At 54.8% G+C, this 24,487-nt stretch overlaps 1 protein-coding gene across 2 annotated transcripts in view; it reads right to left on the bottom strand.

The window, feature by feature from the left end:
* Window positions 1–11,777: 11,777 nt before the first annotated feature.
* LOC147109993 (uncharacterized) overlaps window positions 11,778–24,487 on the bottom strand; it is a 49,994-nt gene continuing 37,284 nt past the window's right edge. For both annotated transcript variants that reach the window (XM_086004231.1, XM_086004232.1), the window contains exon 4: window positions 11,778–12,839. In XM_086004231.1, the coding sequence (XP_085860357.1) occupies window positions 11,847–12,785 (939 nt within the window). In that variant the 5' untranslated portion in view covers window positions 12,786–12,839 and the 3' untranslated portion in view covers window positions 11,778–11,846. The remainder of the gene's footprint in view (window positions 12,840–24,487) is intronic.

The following is a 24,487-nucleotide window of genomic DNA, read 5'->3' as shown; positions in this document are numbered from 1 at the left end:
TATGGGAAGAGAGCGGGGCAGTGGGATTAGTTTGGGTTTGATACAGGGCTATGGGAAAAGAGCTGGGCAGTGTGATTAGTTTGGGATTGATACAGGGCTATGGGGGGAGAGCAGGGCAGTGGGATTAGTTTGGGATTGATCCAGGGCTATGGGAAGAGATCGGGGCAGTGGGATTAGTTTGGGATTGATACAGGGCTGTGGGTAGAGAGCGGGGCAGTGGGATTAGTTTGGGATTGATACTGTTACGTCTGTGTAATAATAAGAAAAGGACTGCAATGAACGGTACAACATGGTTCAAACTGCAACTGAAACAACAGATTATTACTCAATTTTATATACAGGTGTGGTCACTGCCGGTACTACAGTATACATGAGCTGTAGAAAGTAGTTCCCTCCTTAAAGGTACATACATTACAATTCCTCCCCTTTTAGATTAACAGTACCATAACACACATTTAACAATTAAATATCAAACTAATTACAATTAATACTTTTAAAATGCAACATTAGCTGAAGATAGTCTATTTATAAATTCAACCTTCGAGGAGGCTTCCTGATCCTTTCTGGATAGCGCCTTTCCCGAGTGTCTTGCTCTTGGTGCGGAGGCGATTCTGGCCCCCTGTCGTCGGTTGGTTCATCAGCTTCCGATACTACTGTTTCTGGGGTAGATGCTACCTGTACGTCGGGTTCATCACCAGGTACATATGGGCGAGGCATGAGGTTGACTTGTTCCTGTGATTCTAGGATCTGGTCAGCATGGTGTCTCACGATGCTCTCCCCAACGTCCACTGTGTACATTAGTGGGCCCTGCCGTGTGCATATCGTTCCTGGCTGCCATTTTTCTGTTCGGTAGTCGCGGACCAAGACAGGTTGCCCTACATTGAAGCTCCTTGTTGGCTTCTCATGGATGTGCTGGAATTGCTTCCTCTCAACATCTCTTCGTACGTTTGGTCTGAGCAAATCCAGGCGAGATCTTAACCTTCGGTTAAAGCACATCATGGCTGGGGCCTGGTTGGTGACTGCATGTGTCGCATTCCGGTAGGCGAATAGGAAATTGTCCACCTTATGCTGCAGCGGAATGTTGTCATTGTACATAGCCTTTATTGCCTTCTTAAAGGTTTGTACGAACCTCTCAGCCAATCCATTTGTGGCTGGATGATACGGGGCGGATGTGTAATGCCTTACCCCATTCTTTTTCAAGAACCTCCGGAACTCTTCGGACACAAACTGTGGTCCGTTGTTGGAACAAATCTGTTCTGGCAAGCCATTCCTGGCAAAAATGGTCCGTAGGACTGCAATAGTTTTCTCCGTGGCGGTGGAGGACATTTTGATGACCTCAGGCCATTTCGAGTGCGCATCCACGGCTATTAAAAACATTGAGTCCATGAATGGACCAGCAAAATGGACCAGCAAAATCAATATGCACCCGTTGCCATGGAGATGAGGGCCACTCCCATGGGTGTAGAGGGGCCTGTGGTGGTGCATTTTGGACTTTCTGGCATTCTGAGCAGCTATTGGTCAGGTCCTCGATTTGTTTATCGATTCCCGGCCACCACACATAAGCCCTGGGCTTTTCATTTTTACCCCTCCCAGATGACCCTCATGAAGCTCATTGAGCACTCTCTCCCTTAACTTGGGTGGAATTATCACTCGGGATCCACACATCAAGGTCCCCCGGCACACTGACAGCTGTTCTCTCCTTGTCGAGAATGTTGGCAACAGTGAGTCGCCATATACTGGCCATCCCTTCACCGTCAAATCATATACCTGAGACAGTGTCAGGTCATTTTGGGTTTCCTTTTCAATAGAAGCGTTAGTTACCGGTAGGTATTCAACTATAGTCGAATGGAATATTTCGACAGGATCCACTGCTGGTGCTTCCTCCGCAGTAGGCAGTGGCAGGCGTGATAGCCCATCAGCATTTCCATGCTGTTTCGTGCCCTTTTCTTCAATCTCATAGTGGTGCGCCCCTAGAAAAAGTGACCATCTTTGTATCGTTGCGCAGTCATCACCGGAACGCCCTTCTTCAGATTAAAAATGGAGACAAGAGGTTAGTGAGCAGTCAGCAATGTGAATTTCTGCCCATGCAGATAGTGATTGAACTTTTTTACTCCCCACACTAGGCTGAGGGCCTCCCTGTCAATCTGGGCGTAGTTACGCTCAGCTGAGGTTAGTGATCGTGACGCAAAGGCTACTGGCCTCTCTGAGCCGTCCGAGAATTTGTGTGACAGCACCGCTCCAATGCCGTAGGGTGACGCATCACAAGCCAACCGAATTGGTAACGCTGCGTTGTAATGGGTCAATACCTCTTTCGATGTGATTAGTGCTTTGCTCTTCTGGAAAGCTTGTCTACATTCGTCACTCCACTTCCATGGCACCCCAGTTTGCAGTAGGGTGTTCAGTGGGTGTAATATTGTAGACAAATTTGGCAAGAACTTATGGTAGTAGTTTACCAGCCCGAGGAACGACCTCAGTTGTGACACATTTTCCGGTGCTGGAGCCTTGACTACTGCCTCAACCTTCTCTGGGGACTTATGTAACCCCTCTTTATCGATAACGTGGCCACAATACGAGATTTGTTTTCTAAAAAACTCGCATTTGGGGCGGTTAGCTCGGAGCCCATATTCCTGCAATCTAGTGAGCACCTGCTCCAGGTTGGCAAGGTGATCACTGTCATTTTCGCCCGTGACCAGGATGTCGTCCAAATAACACTGGGTCCCTGGGATCCCTTGCAGGACTTGTTCCATTGCCCTCTGCCAAATAGCCGGAGCTGATGCTACCCCGAATACCAGCCGGTTGTATTGGTAGAGACCTTTATGGGTGTTGATTGTGAGGTATTTTTTTGATGCTTCTTCTACCTCCATTTGCAGATACGCCTGGGCCAGATCAATCTTAGTGAAGCGTTTCCCTCCAGATAGCGAGGCGAAAATATCTTCAATCCACGGAAGTGGATATTGTACGGTGTGAAGGATCAGGTTCACTGTTACCTTAAAGTCCCCACAGATGCGAACCTTCCTTGGTTCCCCAGGCGTGCTGCTCAACGACTTTTTCATCACAGTGACGATGGGTGTAGCCCACTCGCTCCAGTCTACCTTGGACAGTACACCTGAACGTTCCAGACTCTCCAGCTCTGCTTCGACGGCTGGGCGGATCGCAGAAAGTACCGGTTTGGCCTTAAAAAATTTTGGGCTTGCGTTTTCTTCAATTTTAATCGTCGCTGTCATGCCTTTTAGTGTTCCGAGTCCTTGCTGGAACACTTCTTTCGCATCAGTTAGGATCTTTGACAGTCGCCCAGGTGTGACGTCGTCATCCTTTTTGTCAGCCACAGTCAGTGCCTGTATGGAATACCAATCCAGTTGTATTTTCCGGATCCATTCACATCCCAGTAACGGTGGCCCTCCATCTTGCAATACATACAGGTCTAGTTTTGGTGTTTCCTTACCGTTATATATAACGGTCACCCTTATTTTTCCTTTGGGGTAGACTTTTTGCCCCGTGTATGTCTTCAAAATAATTTTTGTGTCTCTCAAGGGTATGTGTGAGAATAGCCGCTCGTAGTCCCGTCGGTTTATGAATGTTAGAGCTGATCCTGTGTCCAATTCCATCTTTACCTGGACTCCTGCTATCTTGAGAGTGACCCAAATGGTTCGGTGATCCTCCATTGTGAACACATTATTTAGTTTCAGACAACTCAGTTCCCTGCTTTCGGAGTTGTTATCACTCTTTTGTTCGTCTGAACTATTCTCCGTTACCTTATGTACCTTCTTGTACTTCCCTTTGGTCGGTTTCTTATTGCTGGTTTTCTTTCCTGACCTGCAGACTCGTGCTATGTGTCCTACTTTTCCACACTGTCTGCACACTTTGTCTTTGAACCAGAAATCATTCTGGTCATGTGTTGTTCTGCCGCAGCGATAGCACTTCTCTGTTCCATATGACATTTCGTTTGTGCCATATTCTTGCGGTCTCTGTTGTATCTCTGCAGCGCCCCGTGCTGCTGCTTCATATGATACCGCAATGCTGAAAGCCTTTTCCAGCGTAAGGTCCTTTTCAGATAAAAGCCGTTTCTGGGTTCCTTCACTTTGAAGCCCACACACAAACTTGTCCCTTAAGGTATCTGCCAGTCCCGCTCCAAACTGGCAGTGTTTCGATAGTTTGCGCAGTTCTGTTAAATAATCAGCATTGCTTTCATTCTTATGCTGGTTCCGTTTGTGAAACTTGAATCTTCCTGCTATCAGCAGCGGTGTGGGGTTTAAGTGGTCCTGTAGGATTGACACTATGTTTTCAAAATCATTTTCTACTGGCTTCTCTGGGGTTACTAGGTTTCGTAGTAAGCCATACGTTTTTGCACCCATTGAATTCAACAATACCAGCACTTTCTTGTCATCTTGCACTTAATTCGCCTTGCAGTATACTTCTATGCGTTCGACATATGTCGTCCAATCTTCGACTTTATTGTCGAACGCTGTGATACTGCCACTCTTCGGCATTTTTGGGTGTGGTTAGACTGGCTTAAAATGGCGTCTCCCGCCCTTTCCTTTCTTCCCCGCTGCGGCTTAAAATGGTGTCTCCTGCGCTGCTGCCAACGCCGCTCTCGGCGGTCCTCGTGGCAAATGGTGATGCCCTGTGGGTTTCGTGCGCTGCTCCTGCACTGCTGCCAACGCCACTCTCTGCGGTCCTCATGGCAATGGCAGCACCTCGTGTTTTCCTGCGCGCCTCTCTCCCCCGTTGACGCTGCTCGGCCCTTGAACACCGGCTGCGCTCTGCTCTCTCTCGCCTCTCTCCCCCGTTGACGCCGCTCGGTCCTGAACGCCGGCTGCGCCCTGTGCGCTCTGCCCTCTCTCTCTCCCCCGTCGACGCTGCTCGGCCTTTGAACACCGGCTGCGCTCTGCTCTCTCTCGCCTCTCTCTAGCCCGTCGCTGTCCGGGAAGGGTCTGCGCAGTACCTGTTGCCAGCCCATTTCGCTGGACCACCGTGACTGGAAAGCCAAGCCTGGCTCTCGACAGCCTCCCCTGCGATGCTCAAATCTCCGCTGGAAGACTGGGTGGTGGCCCGTGGTCGATGCCCGTGCTTCTGGACTCGACCTTCTTCCACTGTTCTCCAGAAGCGAATCCCTGGGAGATGATGCAGTGTTGCAGGTAGGTTCGAACTTGCTCGTTGCCACTGTTACGTCCGTGTAATAATAAGAAAAGGACTGCAGAGAACGGTACAACAGGTGTTGTGTATGTACCTTTAAGAGAGAACTAATTTTATACTGCAGTACCGGCAGTGAGCACACCTGTATATAAAGCCATAGCAGGCTTCTGTACTTCAGTTTTTAAGCTTACCCTCTGTTCAGTAAATACCTGTTATTATTGTTCTCCTGCAGTCCGTGTATTATTGATGCGCGGACACTACAACAGGTGTTTACTCAACGTGGTTCAAACGGCAACTGAAACAACAGATTACTACTCAGCGTTATATACAGGTGTGGCCACTGCCGGTACTACAGTATACATGAGCTGTAGAAAGTAGTTCCCCCCTTAAAGGTAAATACATTACAGATACAGTGCTATGGGAAGAGAGCGGGGCAGTGGGATTAGTTTGGGATTGATACAGGGCTGTGGGCAGAGAGCGGGGCAGTGGGATTAGTTTGGGATTGATACAGGGCTATGGGGTGAGAGCGGGGCAGTGGGATTAGTGTGGGATTGATACAGGGCTGTGCGGAGAGAGCGGGGCAGTGGGATTAGTTTGGGATTGATACAGGGCTATGGGGTGAGAGCGGGGCAGTGGGATTAGTGTGGGATTGATACAGGGCTATGGGGGGAGAGCGGGGCAGTGAGATTAGTGTGGGATTGATACAGGGCTATGGGAAGAGAGCGGGGCAGTGGGATTAGTTTGGGATTGATACAGGGCTGTGGGCAGAGAGCAGGGCAGTGGGATTAGTTTGGGATTGATACAGGGCTGTGGGCAGAGAGCGGGGCAGTGGGATTAGTTTGGGATTGATACAGGGCTGTGGGCAGAGAGCGGGGCAGTGGGATTAGTTTGGGATTGATACAGGGCTGTGGGCAGAGAGCGGGGCAGTGGGATTAGTTTGGGATTGATACAGGGCTGTGGGGAGAGAGCGGGGCAGTGGGATTAGTTTGGGATTGATACAGGGCTGTGGGGAGAGAGCGGGGCAGTGGGATTAGTTTGGGATTGATACAGGGCTGTGCGGAGAGAGCGGGGCAGTGGGAATAGTTTTTGATTGTTGAGCCAAAGAGCTAGAATGAACACAACGGGCTGAATGGCCTCCTCCTGTGTTGTAAACATTATTCCCCTCGCTCATTATGACCTTGCTATTGACCTGATCTATGTATCTGTCTCCACAGTTGCTTTGTTTTCTGGTCCATCCACAATAACAACAACAGCAACAACTTTCATTTATATTGCACCTTTAGGCCTAGAAATTCAGTTGTTAGCGCCAGCCGCTAGCACCTTAGGAGGAGGAGAAGTGGGGCGCTAAGTGGCTAGCGCCCGGGCGCGGCGCGATTTGCGCCTCTCGCGAACTTCACTCAAGAGTTAGCGGCGGCGCAGAACCGCAGCGCCCGCTCAGCTGCGCGCGCAGATCGTGACGTCATTTCATGATGCAATGCCCTTGGTGTGCCCCGAACCGGAAATTCATTGGCGCCGCCCTTCTGTGCGCCTGGCGCCCCCAGTGACTGGTAGAGGGGAATGGTTCCCAGTCGCTGCGGGGCGCGGGGGGCGCTATTTAAAGGGGACTCCTCCTGCATTATAAGTGGCAGCCATTTTGTGCCAATCCTTCTGTGTGAGAGACGGATATTTGGAGAGAGACAAAGGCAGAGAGCTTTCTGCTTTGACTCAGCGCTTGCACAGGTACTTCTGGCTTCAGGCCAGAGCTTTGCACTTGGATTTCACTTTCAGTGCCATAGCCTTGAGTCGCCACATATAATGGGGGCTGCAATGGGTGGAAACGTTGGCTTTCTGCATTGCAATCAAAGGGCTCAGAGACACCGTGAGAGAGTGCCAGTCATGGCCAGATGGAGAAGGGCCAACAGGCATTGGCAATGGAGGCCTTACCCACCCAGGGTATACCGCCAGCAGTTCTCATATCTGAACATGTCTGAGGAGCAGTGTGTTCGGAGGCTGCGATTCAGAAGGGAGGTGGTCACTGAGATCTGCCACCTGCTTCGCAGAGATCTGCAGCCACAGCTGAGGAGCAGGACGTCTCTGTCGGTGGCAGTGAAGGTGACAGTGGCTCTCAACTTCTATGCCACCGGTTCCTTCCAATCCGCTACTGGGGACATTGCCAACATCTCCCAGTTTGCGGTACATTGCTGCATCCGCCAGGTGACCAATGCCCTTTTCAGAAGGAGATGTCAGTACATCTCCTTCCCCATGACCCTGGACAAGCAGCAAGAGCATGCAATGGGATTTGTAAGAATAGCGGGCTTCCCCATGGTCCAGGGCGTAGAACTGATGAACCAGCAATGGTCAGGCCTTGCTTCAGGGCTGCAGTGTGCAGGGCATGGCAGCCAAACAAGTCGACCGTCCCCCTTTAAGAGCTGACCAGCGCCAGCGTGTCTGCCTTCATTCAGAAACTCGCCGCACCTGCGCTGCACCAGCCCTCGGTGTTAGCGCCTCGGCTCGCCAGCTTAGCGCCTTATGATAGTCGTGCATCGCCTGCTTTAGCGCAGCGGCAACCTCTTGGGGCAATGCAACTCAATTTCGGCGAAGGTGGCGCTAAGTTGCGCGGGGCGCTAAATTTAGCGAACGCCTGGCTGTAGCGCCCCAAACATGGCAATACTTAATTTCTAGGCCTTAATATAGTAAAATGTCCCAAGGGGCTTCACAGGAGCGATTATCAAACAAAATTTGACACCGAGCCACAGAATGAGAAATTAGGGCAGGTGACCAAAAGCTGGGTCAAAGAGGTCGGTTTTAAGTAGCGTCTTAAAGGAGGAGAGAGAGGCGGGAGAGGTTTAGGGAGGGAATTCCAGAGCTCGGGGCCCAGGCGGCTGAAGGCACGGCCGGCAATGGTGGAGCGATGGAAATCGGGCGGGTGCGCGAGAGTCCAGAATTGGAGGAGTGCAGAGATCTCGAAGGGTTGCAGGCCTGGAGGAGGTTGCAGAGATAGGAAGCGTTGTAGGGGCTGGAGGAGGTTACGGAGATAGGGAGGAGTATAGCGGCTGGAGGAGGTTGCAGAGATCGGGCGGGTTGTAGCGGCTGGAGGAGGTTACAGAGATAGGGAGGGCTGTAGGGGCTGGAGGAGGTTACAGAGATATGGAGCGTTGTAGGGGCTGGAGGAGGTTACAGAGATAGGGAGGGTTGTAGAGCGCTGGAGTAGGTTACAGAGATACGGAGGGTGGTAGGGGCTGGAGGAGGTTACAGAGATAGGGAGGGTTGTAGGGGCTGGAGGAGGTTACAGAGATAGGGAGGGTTGTAGGGGCTGGAGGAGGTTACAGAGATAGGGAGGGTTGTAGGGGCTGGAGGAGGTTACAGAGATAGGGAGGGTTGTAGGGGCTGGAGGAGGTTACAGAGATAGGGAGGGTTGTAGGGGGCTGGAGGTGGTTACAGAGTTAGGCAGGGTTGCAGGGGCTGTAGGAGGTTACAGAGATAGGGAGAGTTGTAGGGGCTGGAGGAGGTTACAGAGATAGGGAGGGGTGTAGGGGGCTGGAGGAGGTTACACAGATAGGGAGGGTTGTAGGGGCTGGAGGAGGTTGCAGAGATAGGGAGGGTTGTAGGGGCTGGAGGAGGTTACAGAGATAGGGAGTGTTGTAGGGGCTGGAGGAGGTTACAGAGATAGGGAGGGTTGTAGGGGCCGGAGGAGGTTACAGAGATAGGGAGGGTTGTAGGGGCTGGAGGAGGTTGCAGAGATAGGGAGGGTTGTAGGGGCTGGAGGAGGTTACAGAGATAGGGAGTGTTGTAGGGGCTGGAGGAGGTTGCAGAGATAGGGAGGGTTGTAGGGGCTGGAGGAGGTTACAGAGATAGGAAGTGTTGTAGGGGCTGGAGCAGGTTACAGAGATAGGGACGGTTGTAGGGGCTGGAGGAGGTTGCAGAGATAGGGAGGGGTGTAGAGGCTGGAGGAGGTTACAGAGATAGGGAGGGTTGTAGGGGCTGGAGGAGGTTACAGTGATAGGGAGGGTTGTAGGGGCTGGAGGAGGTTACAGAGATAGGGAGGGTTGTAGGGGCTGGAGGAGGTTACAGAGATAGGGAGGGTTGTAGGGGCTGGCGGAGGTTACAGAGATAGGGAGTGTTGTCGGGGCTGGAGGAGGTTACAGAGATAGGGAGGGTTGTAGGGGCTGGAGGAGGTTGCAGAGATTGGACGGGGCGACCGGGAGTCAATGTAGGTCGGCGAGCACAGGGGTGATGGGTGAACGGGACTCGGTGCGATTTAGGACAAAGGCAGGCAAGCTTTGGATGACCTCAAGTTTTATTAGGGTTGCCTTTAACACACAAGGATCATCTCAATAAGGGAGGGCAGGGATGGGACAAACAGCAGATCAAGCTGTGCGCTGTCCCATCGCAACCATTTTGCTCCTGTGATCTGCAGATGCGACAGGAGAATGTGGGCAATGGGCGGGACGCAAGTTCCAGCAGATGCCAGTCCTGAGGAGCCCAGTCACCCAGCATCCCGCCCCACTTGACCTCGCTTTCATATCCAAGTCAATTATTATTCAAAATCTAGCCTGGCCGATGTTGAATGTGCCCAAACCGTCGCTCAATGGGTAGCTCTCGCGCCGCTGAGTCAGAAGGTCGTAAGTTCAAGTCCCACACCAGAGACTTAACGACATAATCCAGGCCGACACTCCCAGTGCCAATACTGAGGGAGCACCGCACTGTCGGAGGGGCAGCACTGAGGGAGCACCGCACTGTCGGAGGGGCAGTACTCAGGGAGCGCCGCACTGTTGGAGGGGCAGTACCCAGGGAGCACCGCACTGTCGGAGGGGCAGTACTGAAGGAGCGCCGCACTGTCGGAGGGGCAGTACTGAGGGAGCGCCGCACTGTCGGAGGGGCGTTACTGAGGGAGCGCTGCACTGTCGGAGGGGCAGTACTGAAGGGGCGCCGCACTGTCGGAGGGGCAGTACTGAGGGAGGGCCGCCCTGTCGGAGGTGCAGTACTGAGGGAGCGCCACACTGTCGGAGGGCCAGTACTGAGGGAGCGCCGCACTGTTGGAGGGGCAGTACTGAAGGGGCGCCGCACTGTCGGAGGGGCAGTACTGAGGGAGGGCCGCCCTGTCGGAGGTGCAGTACTGAGGGAGCGTCGCACTGTCGGAGGGCCAGTACTGAGGGAGTGCCGCACTGTTGGAGGGGCAGTACTGAGGGAGCGCCGCACTGTCGGAGGGGCAGTACTGAGGGAGCGCCGCACTGTCGGAGGGGCTGTACTGAGGGAGCGCCGCACTGTCGGAGGGGCAGTACTGAGGGAGCGCCGCACTGTCGGAGGGGCAGTACTGAGAGAGCGCCGCACTGTCGGAGGCGCAGTACTGAGGGAGAACCACACTGTCAGAAGTGCCGTCTTTCAGATGAGACGTTAAACCAAGGCCCCGTCTGCCCTCTCAGGTGGACGTAAAGGACCCCATGGCACTATTTTGGAGATGAGCAGCAGGAGAGTTATCCCCAGTGTCCTGGGTCAATATTTATCCCTCAATCTACATAACAAAAACAGATGACCTGGTCATTATCACATTGCTGTTAGTGGGAGCTTGCTGTGCGCAAATTGGTTGCCGCATTTCCCACTTACAACAGTGACTACACTTCAAAAGTACTTCATTGGCTGTAGATGAAGGCCTTTCTTTCATTTTAGTTTTTCCTAACTTCGCTCCTGAAAGGTCTGGCTCTAATTTTTAGACCATGCCCCCTCGTCCTGGAATCCCCAACCAGCGGAAATCCCCAACTAACGAAAATAGATGGATCCTATTCGACCTGTTTACGATGTCGCAGATACCGAGCTTGAATTTTGTTTTTAACAATGACTTTGCGGTCAGAGGGAGTTAAAGTCCTGCCATTAACTCGACCACAGGAACGCCAAAGATTTGTGGACAATAGTGTTAATTAAACCAAAATAAAATCAAACAACCTTCCTTAAAAAATTAACATTGTTTTATACTCGTTCCTGCCCATCCCAAATCACCCTCGAGAAGGTGGTGGTGAGCCGCCTTCTTGAACCGCTGCAGTCCGTGTGGTGAAGGTGCTCCCACAGTGCTGTTAGGGAGGGAGTTCCAGGATTTTGACCCAGCGACGATGAAGGAACGGCCGATATATTTCCATGTCAGGATGGTGTGTGTGACTCGGAGGGGAACTTGGAGGTGGTGGTGTTCCAATGCGCCTGCTGCCCTTGTCCTTCTAGGTGGAAGAGGTTGCGGGTTTGGGAGGTGCTGCCGAAGAAGCCTTGGCGAGTTGCTGCAGTGCATCTTGTAGATGGTACACACTGCAGCCACGGTGCGCCGGTGGTGGAGGGAGTGAATGTTTAAGGTGGTGGATGGGGTGCCGATCAAGCGGGCTGCTTTGTCCTGGATGGTGTCGAGCTTCTTGAGTGTTGTTGTGAGCTGCACTCATCCAGGCGAGTGGAGAATATTCCATCACACTCCTGACTTGTGCCTTGTAGATGGTGGAGAGGCTTTGGGGAGTCAGGAGGTGAGACACTCGCCGCAGAATACCCAGCCTCTGACCTGCTCTTGTGGCCACAGTATTTATGTGGCTGGTCCAGTTAAGTTTCTGGTCAATGGACCAAGCGCAGCTGAACTGCGGGAATTAGAAATTGAAGCTTTGACACAAATGCACGAGAGAGCTGGTATTGGGGTTTTGAATCCTTTATTGTCTGATATTTCAGGAAAAACATACAAGACGTTTCATGGAGCGAGGCGGTAAGAGCTACAGCTGGGCGTGACGGAGCGCCGGTTGTCCTCTCCGTGTGAGCAAAGCGTTACTTAAACATACGGACGATGTCCCGCAGCTGTTACCTGTGCGCGCGGGGGCAGGCGTACCAGGTGGAAGGAGGTCTTGCGGTCCAGACGGATCCGGGCTCTCGAGGGGTGCCAGACGCGGGGTGCCCTCTCCGCCAGGGAAGGCGGTCTCCGCGCGCCGCTGGTGACGGGCTTGGACGGGCGGGCGGGTGGGGAGGAGGGGGCGGGGAAGGGGCGCATGCGGCGGAGGTGCGGGGAGGGGGAGGGGGAGGAGAGCGTGCGGCGGAGGAGTGGGGAAGAGGAGGGGGGCGCGTGGCGGAGGAGCGGGGTGGGGGAGGGGGGCGCGGGCTGGAGGAGCGGGGAGGAGGAGGGGGGCACGTGGTGGAGGAGCGGGGATGAGGAAGGGAGCACTGGGTGGAGGAGCAGGGAGGAGGAGGGGAGCGCGGGGCGGAGGAGTAGGGAGGAGGAGGGGAGCGCTGGCCGAAGGAGTGGGGAGGAGGAGGGGAGCGCGGGGCGGAGGAGTAGGGAGGGGGAGGGGGGCGCGTGGTGGAGGAGCAGGGAGGAGGAGGGGGGCGCAGGGCGGAGGTGTAGGGAGGGGGAGGGGGGCGTGGTGCGGAGGTGCGGGGAGGGAGAGGGGCGCGCACGGCGGAGGTGCGGGGAGTGAGAGGGGCGCGCACGGCGGAGGTGCGGGGAGGGAGAGGGGCGCGCACGGCGGAGTAGGGGTGCGAGGGAGGAACTGGCGATGCCGGGGGAGGGGTTGGGGGCGGGGGAAGGGGACAAGGGGATGGCCGGGCGCGCGCGGTGGGACAGGGTCGAGGGGGAGGAACTGGCGATGCCGGGGGAGGGGGAAGGGGACGTGCGACGGGGGTGGGGGCGGGGGTGCGCGCGACCGGTTCCAAGCCTTCATTTCGCCTTCTTCCCGAAACCTCCAATCTTCTTACCGAGATCTGTGAACCAGGTGCTGCAACACAGTGTCAGAGAAGCAATGAGAGGAACATTAGAAATAGAAAGAGGCCATTCAGCTCCTCGAGCCTGTTCCACCATTCAATGAGATCGTGATTGATCAATCTCAGTTTTGAAAGCTCCAATTGACCCCCCCGAGCCTCGACAGCCTGTTTGGGGGGAGAGTTCCAGATTTCCACCACCCTTTGTGTGAAGAAGTGCTTCCTGACATCACCCCTGAACGGCCTGGCTCTAATGTTAAGGTTCTGCCCCCTTGTTCCGGACTCCCCCCACCAGAGGAAATAGTTTCTCTCTCTCTACCCTATCGACTCCTTTAATCATCTCAAACACCTCGATTAGATCACCCCTTAATCTTCTAACCTTGAGGGAGGACAAGTCTAGTCTGTGCAACCTGCAACATAAGAAATAGGAGCAGGAGTCGGCCATTCGGCCCCTCGAGCATGCTCCGCCATTCAATAAGATCATGGCTGATCTTCGAACTCGACTCCACTTTCTCGCCCGATCGCCATATCCCTCGATTGCCCGAGAGTCCAAAAATCTATCGATCGCAGTCTTGAATATACTCAACAATTGAGCCTCCACAGCCCTCTGGGGGAGAGAATTCCAAAGGTCCCTCAGGGCCTTAACAGGTATTGTGGGCCTAATCTGGATAAGCAGATGGCAGCCAACCTGAGCTCCATGCTGGTCGACCTCATAGGTTTGGCCAGTTGATCTCCGAGGCAATCCCGTCGCTACGCCAACCTGTGCCTAAACTCTCGGGGTTTAGGTAAGTGGGGCGTGTCTCTACAGGGCGAGAGTGTGTCTCCATATCACGGCGAATCATGCGGATGGGTTTACACAGTGTTTACAGCACAGAAACAGGCCATTCAGCCCAACAGAAATGTAGCGTGACAATCCCCGGAATGATCCTGAGCGAAGGGATAGATTCCGCCAGACCAACAGATGGCATGGGGTGAGGTTGGTAGAGATAGAGAGAGTGGGACGGGGGGAGTGTGGAGATAGAGAAAGAGAGTGGGATGGGGTAGTGTGGAGATAGAGAGAGAGTGTGATGGGGGGAATGTGGAGATGGAGAGAGAGAGTGGGATGGGGGTAGTGTGGAGATAGAGAGAGAGTGGGATGGGGGAGTGTGGAGACAGAGAGAGAGAGAGTGGGATGGGGGGAGTGTGGAGATAGAGAGAGAGTGGGATGGGGGAGTGTGGAGATAGAGAGAGAGTGGGATGGGGGAGTGTGGAGATAGAGAGAGTGGGATGGGGTAGTGTGGAGATAGAGAGAGAGTGGGATGGGGGAGTGTGGATATAGAGAGAGTGGGATGGGGGGAGTGTGGAGACAGAGAGAGTGGGATGGGGGAGTGTGGAGATAGAGAGAGAGTGGGATGGGGGGAGTGTGGAGATAGAGAGAGTGGGATGGGGGGAGTGTGGAGATAGAGAGAGAGAGAGTGGGATGGGGGAGTGTGGAGATAGAGAGAGAGAGAGTGGGATGGGGGAGTGTGGAGATAGAGAGAGAGAGAGTGGGATGGGGGGAGTGTGGAGATAGAGAGAGAGAGAGTGGGATGGGGGAGTGTGGAGATAGAGAGAGAGAGAGTGGGATGGGGGAGTGTGGAGATGGAGAGAGAGTGGGATGGGGAGTGTGGAGATAGAGAGAGAGTGGGATGGGGGGAGTGTGGAGATAGAGAGAGAGTGGGATGGGGGGAGTGTGGAGATAGAGAGAGAGTGGGAGGGGGGGAGTGTGGAGATAGAGAGAGAGTGGGATGGGGGAGTGTGGAGATAGAGAGAGAGTGGGATGGGGGAGCGTGGAGATAGAGAGAGAGTGGGATGGGGGAGTGTGGAGATAGAGAGAGAGAGAGTGGGATGGGGGGAGTGTGGAGATGGAGAAAGAGTGGGATGGGGTGTGTGGAGATAGAGAGAGAGTGGGATGGGGAGTGTGGAGATAGAGAGAGAGTGGGATGGGGGGAGTGTGGATATAGAGAGAGAGTGGGATGGGGGGAGTGTGGAGATAGAGAGAGTGGGATGGGGGTAGTGTGGATATAGAGAGAGAGTGGGATGGGGGGAGTGTGGAGATGGAGAGAGAGTGGGATGGGGGGAGTGTGGAGAGAGAGAGAGAGTGAGATGGGGGAGTGCGGAGATAGAGAGAGAGTGGGATGGGGGAGTGTGAGATAGAGAGAGAGAGTGGGATGGGGGGAGTGTGGAGATAGAGAGAGAGTGGGATGGGGGAGTGTGGAGATGGAGAGAGAGAGTGGGATGGGGGGAGTGTGGAGATAGAGAGAGTGGGATGGGGGAGTGTGGAGATAGAGAGAGAGTGGATGGGGGAGTGTGGAGATAGAGAGAGAGTGGGATGGGGGAGTGTGGAGATGGAGAGAGAGTGGATGGGGGAGTGTGGAGATAGAGAGAGAGTGGGATGGGGGGAGTGTGGAGATGGAGAGAGAGTGGGATGGGGGGAGTGGAGATGGAGAGAGAGTGGAATGGGGGGAGTGTGGAGATAGAGAGAGTGGGATGGGGGAGTCTGGAGATAGAGAGAGAGTGGGATGGGGGGAGTGCGGAGATAGAGAGAGAGTGGGATGGGGAGAGTGTGGAGATAGAGAGAGAGTGGGATGGGGGGAGTGTGGAGATAGAGAGAGTGGGATGGGGGAGTGTGGAGATGGAGAGAGTGGGATGGGGGGAGTGTGGACATGGAGAGAGAGTGGGATGGGGGGAGTGTAGAGATAGAGAGAGAGTGGGATGGGGGGAGTGTGGAGATAGAGAGAGAGTGGGATGGGGGAGTGTGGAGATAGAGAGAGAGTGGGATGGGGGAGTGTGGAGAAAGAGAGAGTGGGATGGGGGAGTGTGGAGATAGAGAGAGAGTGGGATGGGGGAGTGTGGAGATAGAGAGAGAGTGGGATGGGGGAGTGTGGAGATAGAGTGAGAGTGGGATGGGGGAGTGTGGAGATAGAGAGAGAGAGGGGATGGGAGGATTGTGGAGATAGAGAGAGAGTGGGATGGGGGGAGCGTGGAGATAGAGAGAGAGTGGGATGGGGGAGTGTGGTATAGAGAGAGAGAGTGGGATGGGAGGAGTGTGGAGATAGAGAGAGAGTGGGATGGGTGGAGCGTGGAGATAGAGAGAGAGTGGGATGGGGGTGAGTGTGGAGATGGAGAGAGAGTGGGATGGGGGGAGTGTGGAGATAGTGAGGATTGGGATGGGGGGAGTGCAGAGATGTAGAGAGAGTGGGATGGGGGGAGTGTGGTGATAGGAGAGAGTGGATAGGGGGAGTGTGGAGATAGAGAGAGAGTGGGATGGGGGAGTGTGGAGATAGAGAGCGAGTGGGATGGGGGGAGTGTGGAGATAGAGAGAGAGTGGGATGGGGGGAGTGTGGAGATGGAGAGAGTGGGATGGGGGAGTGTGGAGATAGAGAGAGAGTGGGATGGGGGGTGTGTGGAGATAGAGAGAGAGTGGGATGGGGGAGTGTGGAGATAGAGAGAGAGTGGGATGGGGGGAGTGTGGAGATAGAGAGAGAGTGGGATGGGGGAGTGTGTAGATAGAGAGAGAGTGGGTGGGGAGTGTGGAGATAGAGAGAGAGTGGTGGGGAGTGGGGTGTGGAGATGGAGAGAGTGGGATGAGGTGAGTGGTGGAGATGGAGAGAGAGTGGGATGGGGGGAGTGTGGAGATATAGATAGAGTGGGATGGGGGAGTGTGGAGATAGAGAGAGAGTGGGATGGGGGGAGTGTGGAGATAGAGAGAGAGTGGGATGGGAGTGTGGTGATAGAGAGAGAGTGGGATGGGGGGAGTGTGGAGTGAGAGAGAGTGGGATGGGGGAGTGTGGTGATAGGAGAGATGTGGGATGGGGAGTGTGGAGATGGAGAGAGTGGGATGGGGGAGTGTGAGATGGAGAGAGTTGGATGGGGGGAGTGTGGATAATAGAGGAGAGTGGGATGTGGGGGTTTGTGGAGAGAGAGGAGAGTGGAATGGGGGAGTGTGGAGATAGAGGGAGTGGGATGGTGGAGTGTGGAGATAGAGATGAGTGTGGATTGGGGGAGTGTGAGATAGAGAGATTGGGATGGTGAAGTGTGGAGATAGAGAGAGTGAGGATGGGGATCGTGGAGATAGAGAGAGTGGGATGGGTGGTGTGGAGATGGAGAGAGAGTGATGGGTAGTGTGGAGATAGAGATAGAGTGGGGAGTGGGATGGGGGAGTGTGGAGATAGAGAGAGAGTGGGATGGGGGCGTGTGGAGATAGAGAGAGAGTGGGATGGGGGGAGTGTGGAGATAGAGAGAGAGTGGGATGGGGGGAGTGTGGAGATAGAGAGAGAGTGGGATGGTGGGAGTGTGGAGATAGAGAGAGAGTGGGATGGGGGAGTGCGGAGATGTAGAGAGAGTGGGATGGGGGGCGTGTGGAGATAGAGAGAGAGTGGGATGGGGGGAGTGTGGAGATGGAGAGAGTGGGATGGGGGAGTGTGGAGATGTAGAGAGAGTGGGATGGGGGAGTGGGGAGATGTAGAGAGAGTGGGATGGGGGAGTGTGGAGATAGAGAGAGAGCGGGATGGGGGGAGTGTGGAGATAGGGAGAGAGTGGGATGGGGGGAGTGTGGAGATAGAGAGAGAGTGGGATGGGGGAGCGTGGAGATAGAGAGAGAGTGGGATGGGGGGAGTGTGGAGATGTAGAGAGAGTGGGATGGGGGAGTGGGGAGATGTAGAGAGAGTGGGATGGGGAGTGTGGAGATAGAGAGAGAGCGGGATGGGGGGAGTGTGGAGATAGGGAGAGAGTGGGATGGGGGAGTGTGGAGATAGAGAGAGATTGGGATGGGGGAGTGTGGAGAGAGAGAGTGGGATGGGGGGAGTGTGGAGATAGAGAAGAGTGGGATGGGGGGAGTGTGGAGATAGAGAGAGTGGGATGGGGGGAGTGTGGAGATAGAGAGAGAGTGGGATGGGGGGAGTGTGGAGATAGAGAGAGTGGGATGGGAGGAGTGTGGAGATGGAGAGAGAGTGGGATGGGGGAATGTGGAGATAGAGAGAGTGGGATGGGGGGAGTGTGGAGATAGAGAGAGAGTGTGATGGGGGAGTGTGGAGATAGAGAGAGAATGTGATGGGGGGAGTGTGGAGATAGAGAGAGGGTGGGATGGGGGGAGTGTGGAGATAGAGAGAGGGTGGGATGGGGGAGTGTGGAGATAGAGAGAGAGTGGGATGGGGGAGTGTGGAGGTAGAGAGAGAGTGGGATGGGGGGAGTGTGGAGATAGAGCGAGAGTGGGATGGGGGAGTGTGGAGATAGAGAGAGAGTGGTATGGGGGGAGTGTGGAGATAGAGAGAGAGTGGGATGGGGGAGTGTGGAGATAGAGAGAGAGTGGGATGGGGGGAGTGTGGAGATAGAGAGAGGGTGGGATGGGGAGAGTGTGGAGATAGAGAGAGTGGGATGGGGGGAGTGTGGAGATGGAGAGAGAGTGGGATGGGTGGAGTGTGGAGATGGAGTGAGAGTGGGATGGGAGGAGTGTGGAGATAGAGAGAGAGTGGGATGGGGGAGTGTGGAGATGGAGAGAGAGTGGGATGGGTGGAGTGTGGAGATGGAGTGAGAGTGGGATGGGAGGAGTGTGGAGATAGAGAGAGAGTGGGATGGGGGGAGTGTGGAGATAGAGAGAGAGTGGGATGGGAGGAGTGTGGAGATGGAGAGAGAGTGGGATGGGGGGAGTGTGGAGATAGAGAGAGAGTGGGATGGGGGGAGTGTGGAGATAGAGAGAGAGTGGGATGGGGGGAGTGTGGAGATAGAGAGAGAGTGGGATGGGGGGAGTGTGGAGATAGAGAGAGAGTGGGATGGGGGGAGTGTGGAGATAGAGAGAGAGTGGGATGGGGGAGTGTGGAGATAGAGAGAGTTGGATGGGGGAGTTGTGGAGATAGAGAGAGAGCGGGATGGGGGAGTGTGACGATAAAGAGAGAGTGGGATGGGAGGAGTGTGGAGATAGAGAGAGAGTGGGATGGGGGGAGTGTGGAGATAGAGAGAGAGTGGGATGGGGGAGTGTGGAGATAGAGAGCGAGTGGGATGGGGGGAGTGTGGAGATAGAGAGCGAGTGGGATGGGGGGAGTGTGGAGATAGAGAGAGAGTGGGATGGGGGAGTGTGGAGATAGAGAGAGAGTGGGATGGTGGGAGTGTGGAGATAGAGAGAGTGGGATGGGGGGAGTGTGGAGATAGAGAGAGAGTGGGATGGGGGAGTGTGGAGATAGAGAGAGAGTGGGATGGGGGAGTGTGGAGATAGAGAGAGAGTGGGATGGGGGGAGTGTGGAGATAGAGAGAGAGTGGAATGGGGTAGTGTGGAGATAGAGAGAGAGAGAGTGGGATGGGGGGAGTGTGGAGAAGGAGAGAGAGTGGGATGGGGGAGTGTGGAGATAGAGAGAGAGTGGGATGGGGGGAGTGTGGAGATAGAGAGAGAGTGGGATGGGGGAGTGTGGAGATGGAGAGAGAGTGGGATGGGGGGAGTGCGGAGATGGAGAGAGAGAGTGGGATGGGGGAGTGTGGAGATAGAGAGAGTGGGATGGGGGGAGTGTGGAGATAGAGAGAGAGTGGGATGGGGGAGTGTGGAGATGTAGAGAGAGAGTGGGATGGGGGGAGTGCGGAGATAGAGAGAGAGTGGGATGGGGGGAGTGTGGAGATGGAGAGAGAGTGGGATGGGGGGACTGTGGAGATAGAGAGAGTGGGATGGGGGAGTGTGGAGATAGAGAGAGAGTGGGATGGGGGGAGTGTGGAGATAGAGAGAGAGTGGGATGGGGGGAGTGTGGAGATAGAGAGAGAGTGGGATGTGGGGAGTGTGGAGATAGAGAGAGAGTGGGATGGGGGGAGTGCGGAGATGGAGAGAGAGTGGGATGGGACTAGGCCAATATCCATTAATAATCCACCCCTATCCCAAAAAGAGCCACCCCAAATTTGGAATCACCCTACAACTGAGCAATCCCCCCATGCTATCACTCCGACTCCCTGAAATGCCCAAGAGCTGACCCTAAAGAAGAATACCCTCAGTCAACTAGTCCTGGGACTCAGTGAAGTAACTACTAACAATACTAACAATAACCAGCCCCCAGGACAGTGACAGGGTAACACAAAGAATTCGACCCCAACACAATCGTCGCTACGCAAAAGGAAAAATATCTGACATATTGGGCAGAAACAACAAAAACCCAAAGCAAACTCAATTGCTACTTGGCCCTAAACAGACAATACAACATAGCTGATTACCTGACCATGGTAAAGGATAACAAACTGAGAAGAACCTTGACAAGGTACAGACTTAGCGAACATAGCCTCGCGATCGAAAAAGGCAGACACAGGCAGACCAGGCTGCCAAGAGAGGACAGGATATGCTCTCACTGCAGTCAGGGAGTGGTGGAGACAGAGATGCACCTCCTCACAGCTTGTGGAAAATATCAGGGCATCAGGGAGAATTTCTACCAAAAATTGTCACAAATATGCCCTGATTTCAGAAATCTGAATGACAACCAAAAACTCCCATTCCTACTGGGAGAGGAGAGAAGCTGTATAACACTGGCGGCACACTATGTTACAGCTTGCCATGAACAGAGGGACAACCAGTAAACTAAGAAAAGTATAAATATAAACAATGCGAATGTATATTTATACACTCAGGGATATACCTGTTTATTCACTGTATGAATAGAACTGCGTTTGTGTGCTAAACCATAAATGTATTTTGATGCTTTGGCAACATAAGATGTAACTTATCATGCCAATAAAGCGATTTGAATTGTGAATTGCGAATTGAGTGGGATGGGGGGAGTGTGGAGATGGAGAGAGAGTGGGATGGGGGGAGTGTGGAGATGGAGTGAGAGTGGGATGGGGGGAGTGTGGAGATAGAGAGAGTGGGATGGGGGAGTGTGGAGATGGAGAGAGTGGGATGGGGGGAGTGTGGAGATGGAGAGAGAGTGGGATGGGGGGAGTGTGGAGATAGAGAGATAGTGGGATGGGGGGAGTGCGAAGATGGAGAGAGTGGGATGGGGGGAGTGTGGAGATAGAGAGAGAGTGGGATGGGGGAGTGTGGAGATAGAGAGAGTGGGATGGGGGGAGTGTGGAGATAGAGAGAGAGTGGGATGGGTGGAGTGCGGAGATGTAGATAGAGTGGGATGGGGGGAGTGTGGAGATGGAGAGAGAGTGGGATGGGGGGAGTGTGGAGATGGAGAGAGTGGGATGGGGGAGTGGGGAGATGGAGAGAGAGTGGGATGGGGGGAGTGTGGAGATGGAGTGAGAGTGGGATGGGGGGAGTGTGGAGATAGAGAGAGTGGGATGGGGGGAGTGTGGAGATAGAGAGAGAGTGGGATGGGGGAGTGTGGAGATGGAGAGAGAGTGGGATGGGGGTGTGGAGATGGAGAGAGAGTGGGATGGGGGAGTGTGGACATAGAGAGATTGTGGGATGGGGGGAGTGCGGAGATGGAGAGAGTGGGATGGGGGGAGTGTGGAGATGGAGAGAGAGTGGGATGGGGGGAGTGTGGAGATAGAGAGAGTGGGATGGGGGGAGTGTGGAGATGGAGAGTGTGGGATGGGGGGAGTGTGGGGATAGAGAGAGAGTGGGATGGGGGAGTGTGGAGCTAAAGAGTGAGTGGGATGGGGGGAGTGTGGAAATGGAGAGAGAGTGGGATGGGGGGAGCGTGGAGATAGAGAGAGAGTGGGATGGGGGAGTGTGGAGATAGAGAGTGGGATGGGGGAGTGTGGAGATAGAGAGAGAGTGGGATGGGGGGAGTGTGGAGGTAGAGAGAGAGTGGGATGGGGGAGTGTGGAGATAGAGAGAGAGTGGGATGGGGTGTGTGTGGAGATGGAGAGAGAGTGGGATGGGGGAGTGTGGAGATGGAGCGAGAGTGGGATGAGGGAGTGTGGAGATGTAAAGATAGTGGGATGGGGGGAGTGTGGAGATGGAGAGAGAGTGGGATGGGGGGAGTGTGGAGATAGAGAGAGTGGGATGGGGGGAGTGTGGAAATGGAGAGAGAGTGGGATGGGGGGAGCGTGGAGATAGAGAGAGAGTGGGATGGGGGAGTGTGGAGATAGAGAGTGGGATGGGGGAGTGTGGAGATAGAGAGAGAGTGGGATGGGGGGAGTGTGGAGGTAGAGAGAGAGTGGGATGGGGGAGTGTGGAGATAGAGAGAGAGTGGGATGGGGTGTGTGTGGAGATGGAGAGAGAGTGGGATGGGGGAGTGTGGAGATGGAGCGAGAGTGGGATGAGGGAGTGTGGAGATGTAAAGATAGTGGGATGGGGGGAGTGTGGAGATGGAGAGAGAGTGGGATGGGGGGAGTGTGGAGATAGAGAGAGTGGGATGGGGGGAGTGTGGAGATGGAGAGAGAGTGGGACGGGAGGAGTGTGGAGATAGAGAGAGAGTGGGATGGGGGAGTGTGGAGATAGAGAGAGAGTGGGACGGGAGGAGTGTGGAGATAGAGAGAGAGTGGGATGGGGGGAGTGTGGAGATGGAGCGAGAGTGAGATGGGGGAGTGTGGAGATCGAGCGAGAGTGGGATGGGGGAGTGTGTAGATGTAAAGATAGTGGGATGGGGGGAGTGTGGAGATGGAGAGAGAGTGGGATGGGGGGAGTGTGGAGATAGAGAGAGAGGAATGGGGGGAGTGTGGAGATGGAGAGTGTGGGATGGGGGGAGTGTGGAGATAGAGAGTGGGATGGGGGAGTGTGGAGATAGAGAGTGAGTGGGATGGGGGGAGTGTGGAAATGGAGAGAGAGTGGGATGGGGGGAGCGTGGAGATAGAGAGAGAGTGGGATGGGGGAGTGTGGAGATAGAGAGTGGGATGGGGGGAGTGTGGAGATAGAGAGTGGGATGGGGGAGTGTGGAGATAGAGAGAGAGTGGGATGGGGGGAGTGTGGAGGTAGAGAGAGAGTGGGATGGGGGAGTGTGGAGATAGAGAGAGAGTGGGATGGGGGGTGTGTGGAGATGGAGAGAGAGTGGGATGGGGAGAGTGTGGAGATAGAGAGAGAGTGGGATGGGGGGAGTGTGGAGATAGAGAGAGAGTGGGATGGGGGGAGCGTGGAGATGTAGAGAGAGTGAGATGGGGGGAGTGTGGAGATAGAGAGAGAGTGGGATGGGGGAGTGTGGAGATGTAGAGAGAGTGGGATGGGGGAGTGCGGATATGTAGAGAGAGTGGGATGGGGGAGTGTGGAGATGGAGAGAGAGTGGGATGGGGGGAGTGTGGAGATAGAGAGAGTGGGATGGGGGGAGTGTGGAGATGGAGAGAGAGTGGGACGGGAGGAGTGTGGAGATAGAGAGAGTGGGATGGGGGAGTGTGGAGATAGAGAGAGAGTGGAACGGGGGAGTGTGGAGATAGAGAGAGAGTGGGATGGGGGGAGTGTGGAGATGGAGCGAGAGTGAGATGGGGGAGTGTGGAGATAGAGCGAGAGTGGGATGGGGGAGTGTGGAGATGTAAAGATAGTGGGATGGGGGGAGTGTGGAGATGGAGAGAGAGTGGGATGGGGGAAGTGTGGAGATGGAGAGAGAGCGGGATGGGGGGGAGTGTGGAGATAGAGAGAGTGGGATGGGGGGAGTGTGGAGATGGAGAGAGAGTGGGACGGGAGGAGTGTGGAGGTAGAGAGAGTGGGATGGGGGAGTGTGGAGATAGAGAGAGAGTGGGATGGGGGAGTGTGGAGATAGAGAGAGAGTGGGATGGGGGAGTGGGAGATGGAGCGAGAGTGAGATGGGGGAGTGTGGAGATGGAGCGAGAGTGGGATGGGGGAGTGTGTAGATGTAAAGATAGTGGGATGGGGGAGTGTGAAGATGGAGAGAGAGTGGGATGGGGGAAGTGTGGAGATGGAGAGAGAGTGGGATGGGGGGAGTGCGGAGATGTAGAGAGAGTGGGATGGGGGGAGTGTGTAGAGGGAGCGAGATTGAGATGGGGGAGTGTGGAGATGGAGTGAGAGTGAGATGGGGGGAGTGTGTAGAGGGAGCGAGAGTGAGATGGGGGGAGTGTGGAGATGGAACGAGAGTGCGATGGGGGGAGTGTGTAGAGGGAGCGAGAGTGAGATGGGGGGGAGTGTGGAGATGGAGTGAGAGTGAGATGGGGGGAGTGTGTAGAGGGAGCGAGAGTGAGATGGGGGGGAGTGTGGAGATGGAGCGAGAGTGCGATGGGGGAGTGTGTAGAGGGAGCGAGAGTGAGATGGGGGGAGTGTGGAGATGGAGCGAGAGTGAGATGGGGGGAGTGTGGAGATGGAGTGAGAGTGAGATGGGGGGAGTGTGTAGAGGGAGCGAGAGTGAGATGGGGGGGGAGTGTGGAGATGGAGCGAGAGTGCGATGGGGGAGTGTGGAGATGGTAGTGAGAGTGAGATGGGGGAGTGTGGAGATGGAGTGAGAGTGAGATGGGGGGAGTGTGTAGAGGGAGCGAGAGTGAGATGGGGGGAGTGTGGAGATGGAGTGAGAGTGAGATGGGGGGAGTGTGTAGAGGGAGCGAGAGTGAGATGGGGGTGAGTGTGGAGATGGAGCGAGAGTGCGATGGGGGAGTGTGGAGATGGAGTGAGAGTGAGATGGGGGAGTGTGGAGATGGAGCGAGAGTGAGATGGGGGGAGTGTGTAGAGGGAGCGAGAGTGAGATGGGGGTAGTGTGGAGATGGAGCGAGAGTGAGATGGGGGGAGTGTGGAGATGGAGTGAGAGTGAGATGGGGGGAGTGTGGAGATGGAGTGAGAGTGAGATGGGGGGAGTGT

This window comes from Somniosus microcephalus, chromosome 12 (assembly GCF_052327205.1).
Source record: "Somniosus microcephalus isolate GS21.2 chromosome 12, FLI_Smic_1.0, whole genome shotgun sequence".
In the NCBI taxonomy this organism is placed as follows: Eukaryota; Metazoa; Chordata; class Chondrichthyes; order Squaliformes; family Somniosidae; genus Somniosus; species Somniosus microcephalus.
The sequence above is the reverse complement of the archived record's forward strand: the minus strand, read 5'-3'. Positions and strand labels throughout refer to the sequence as shown.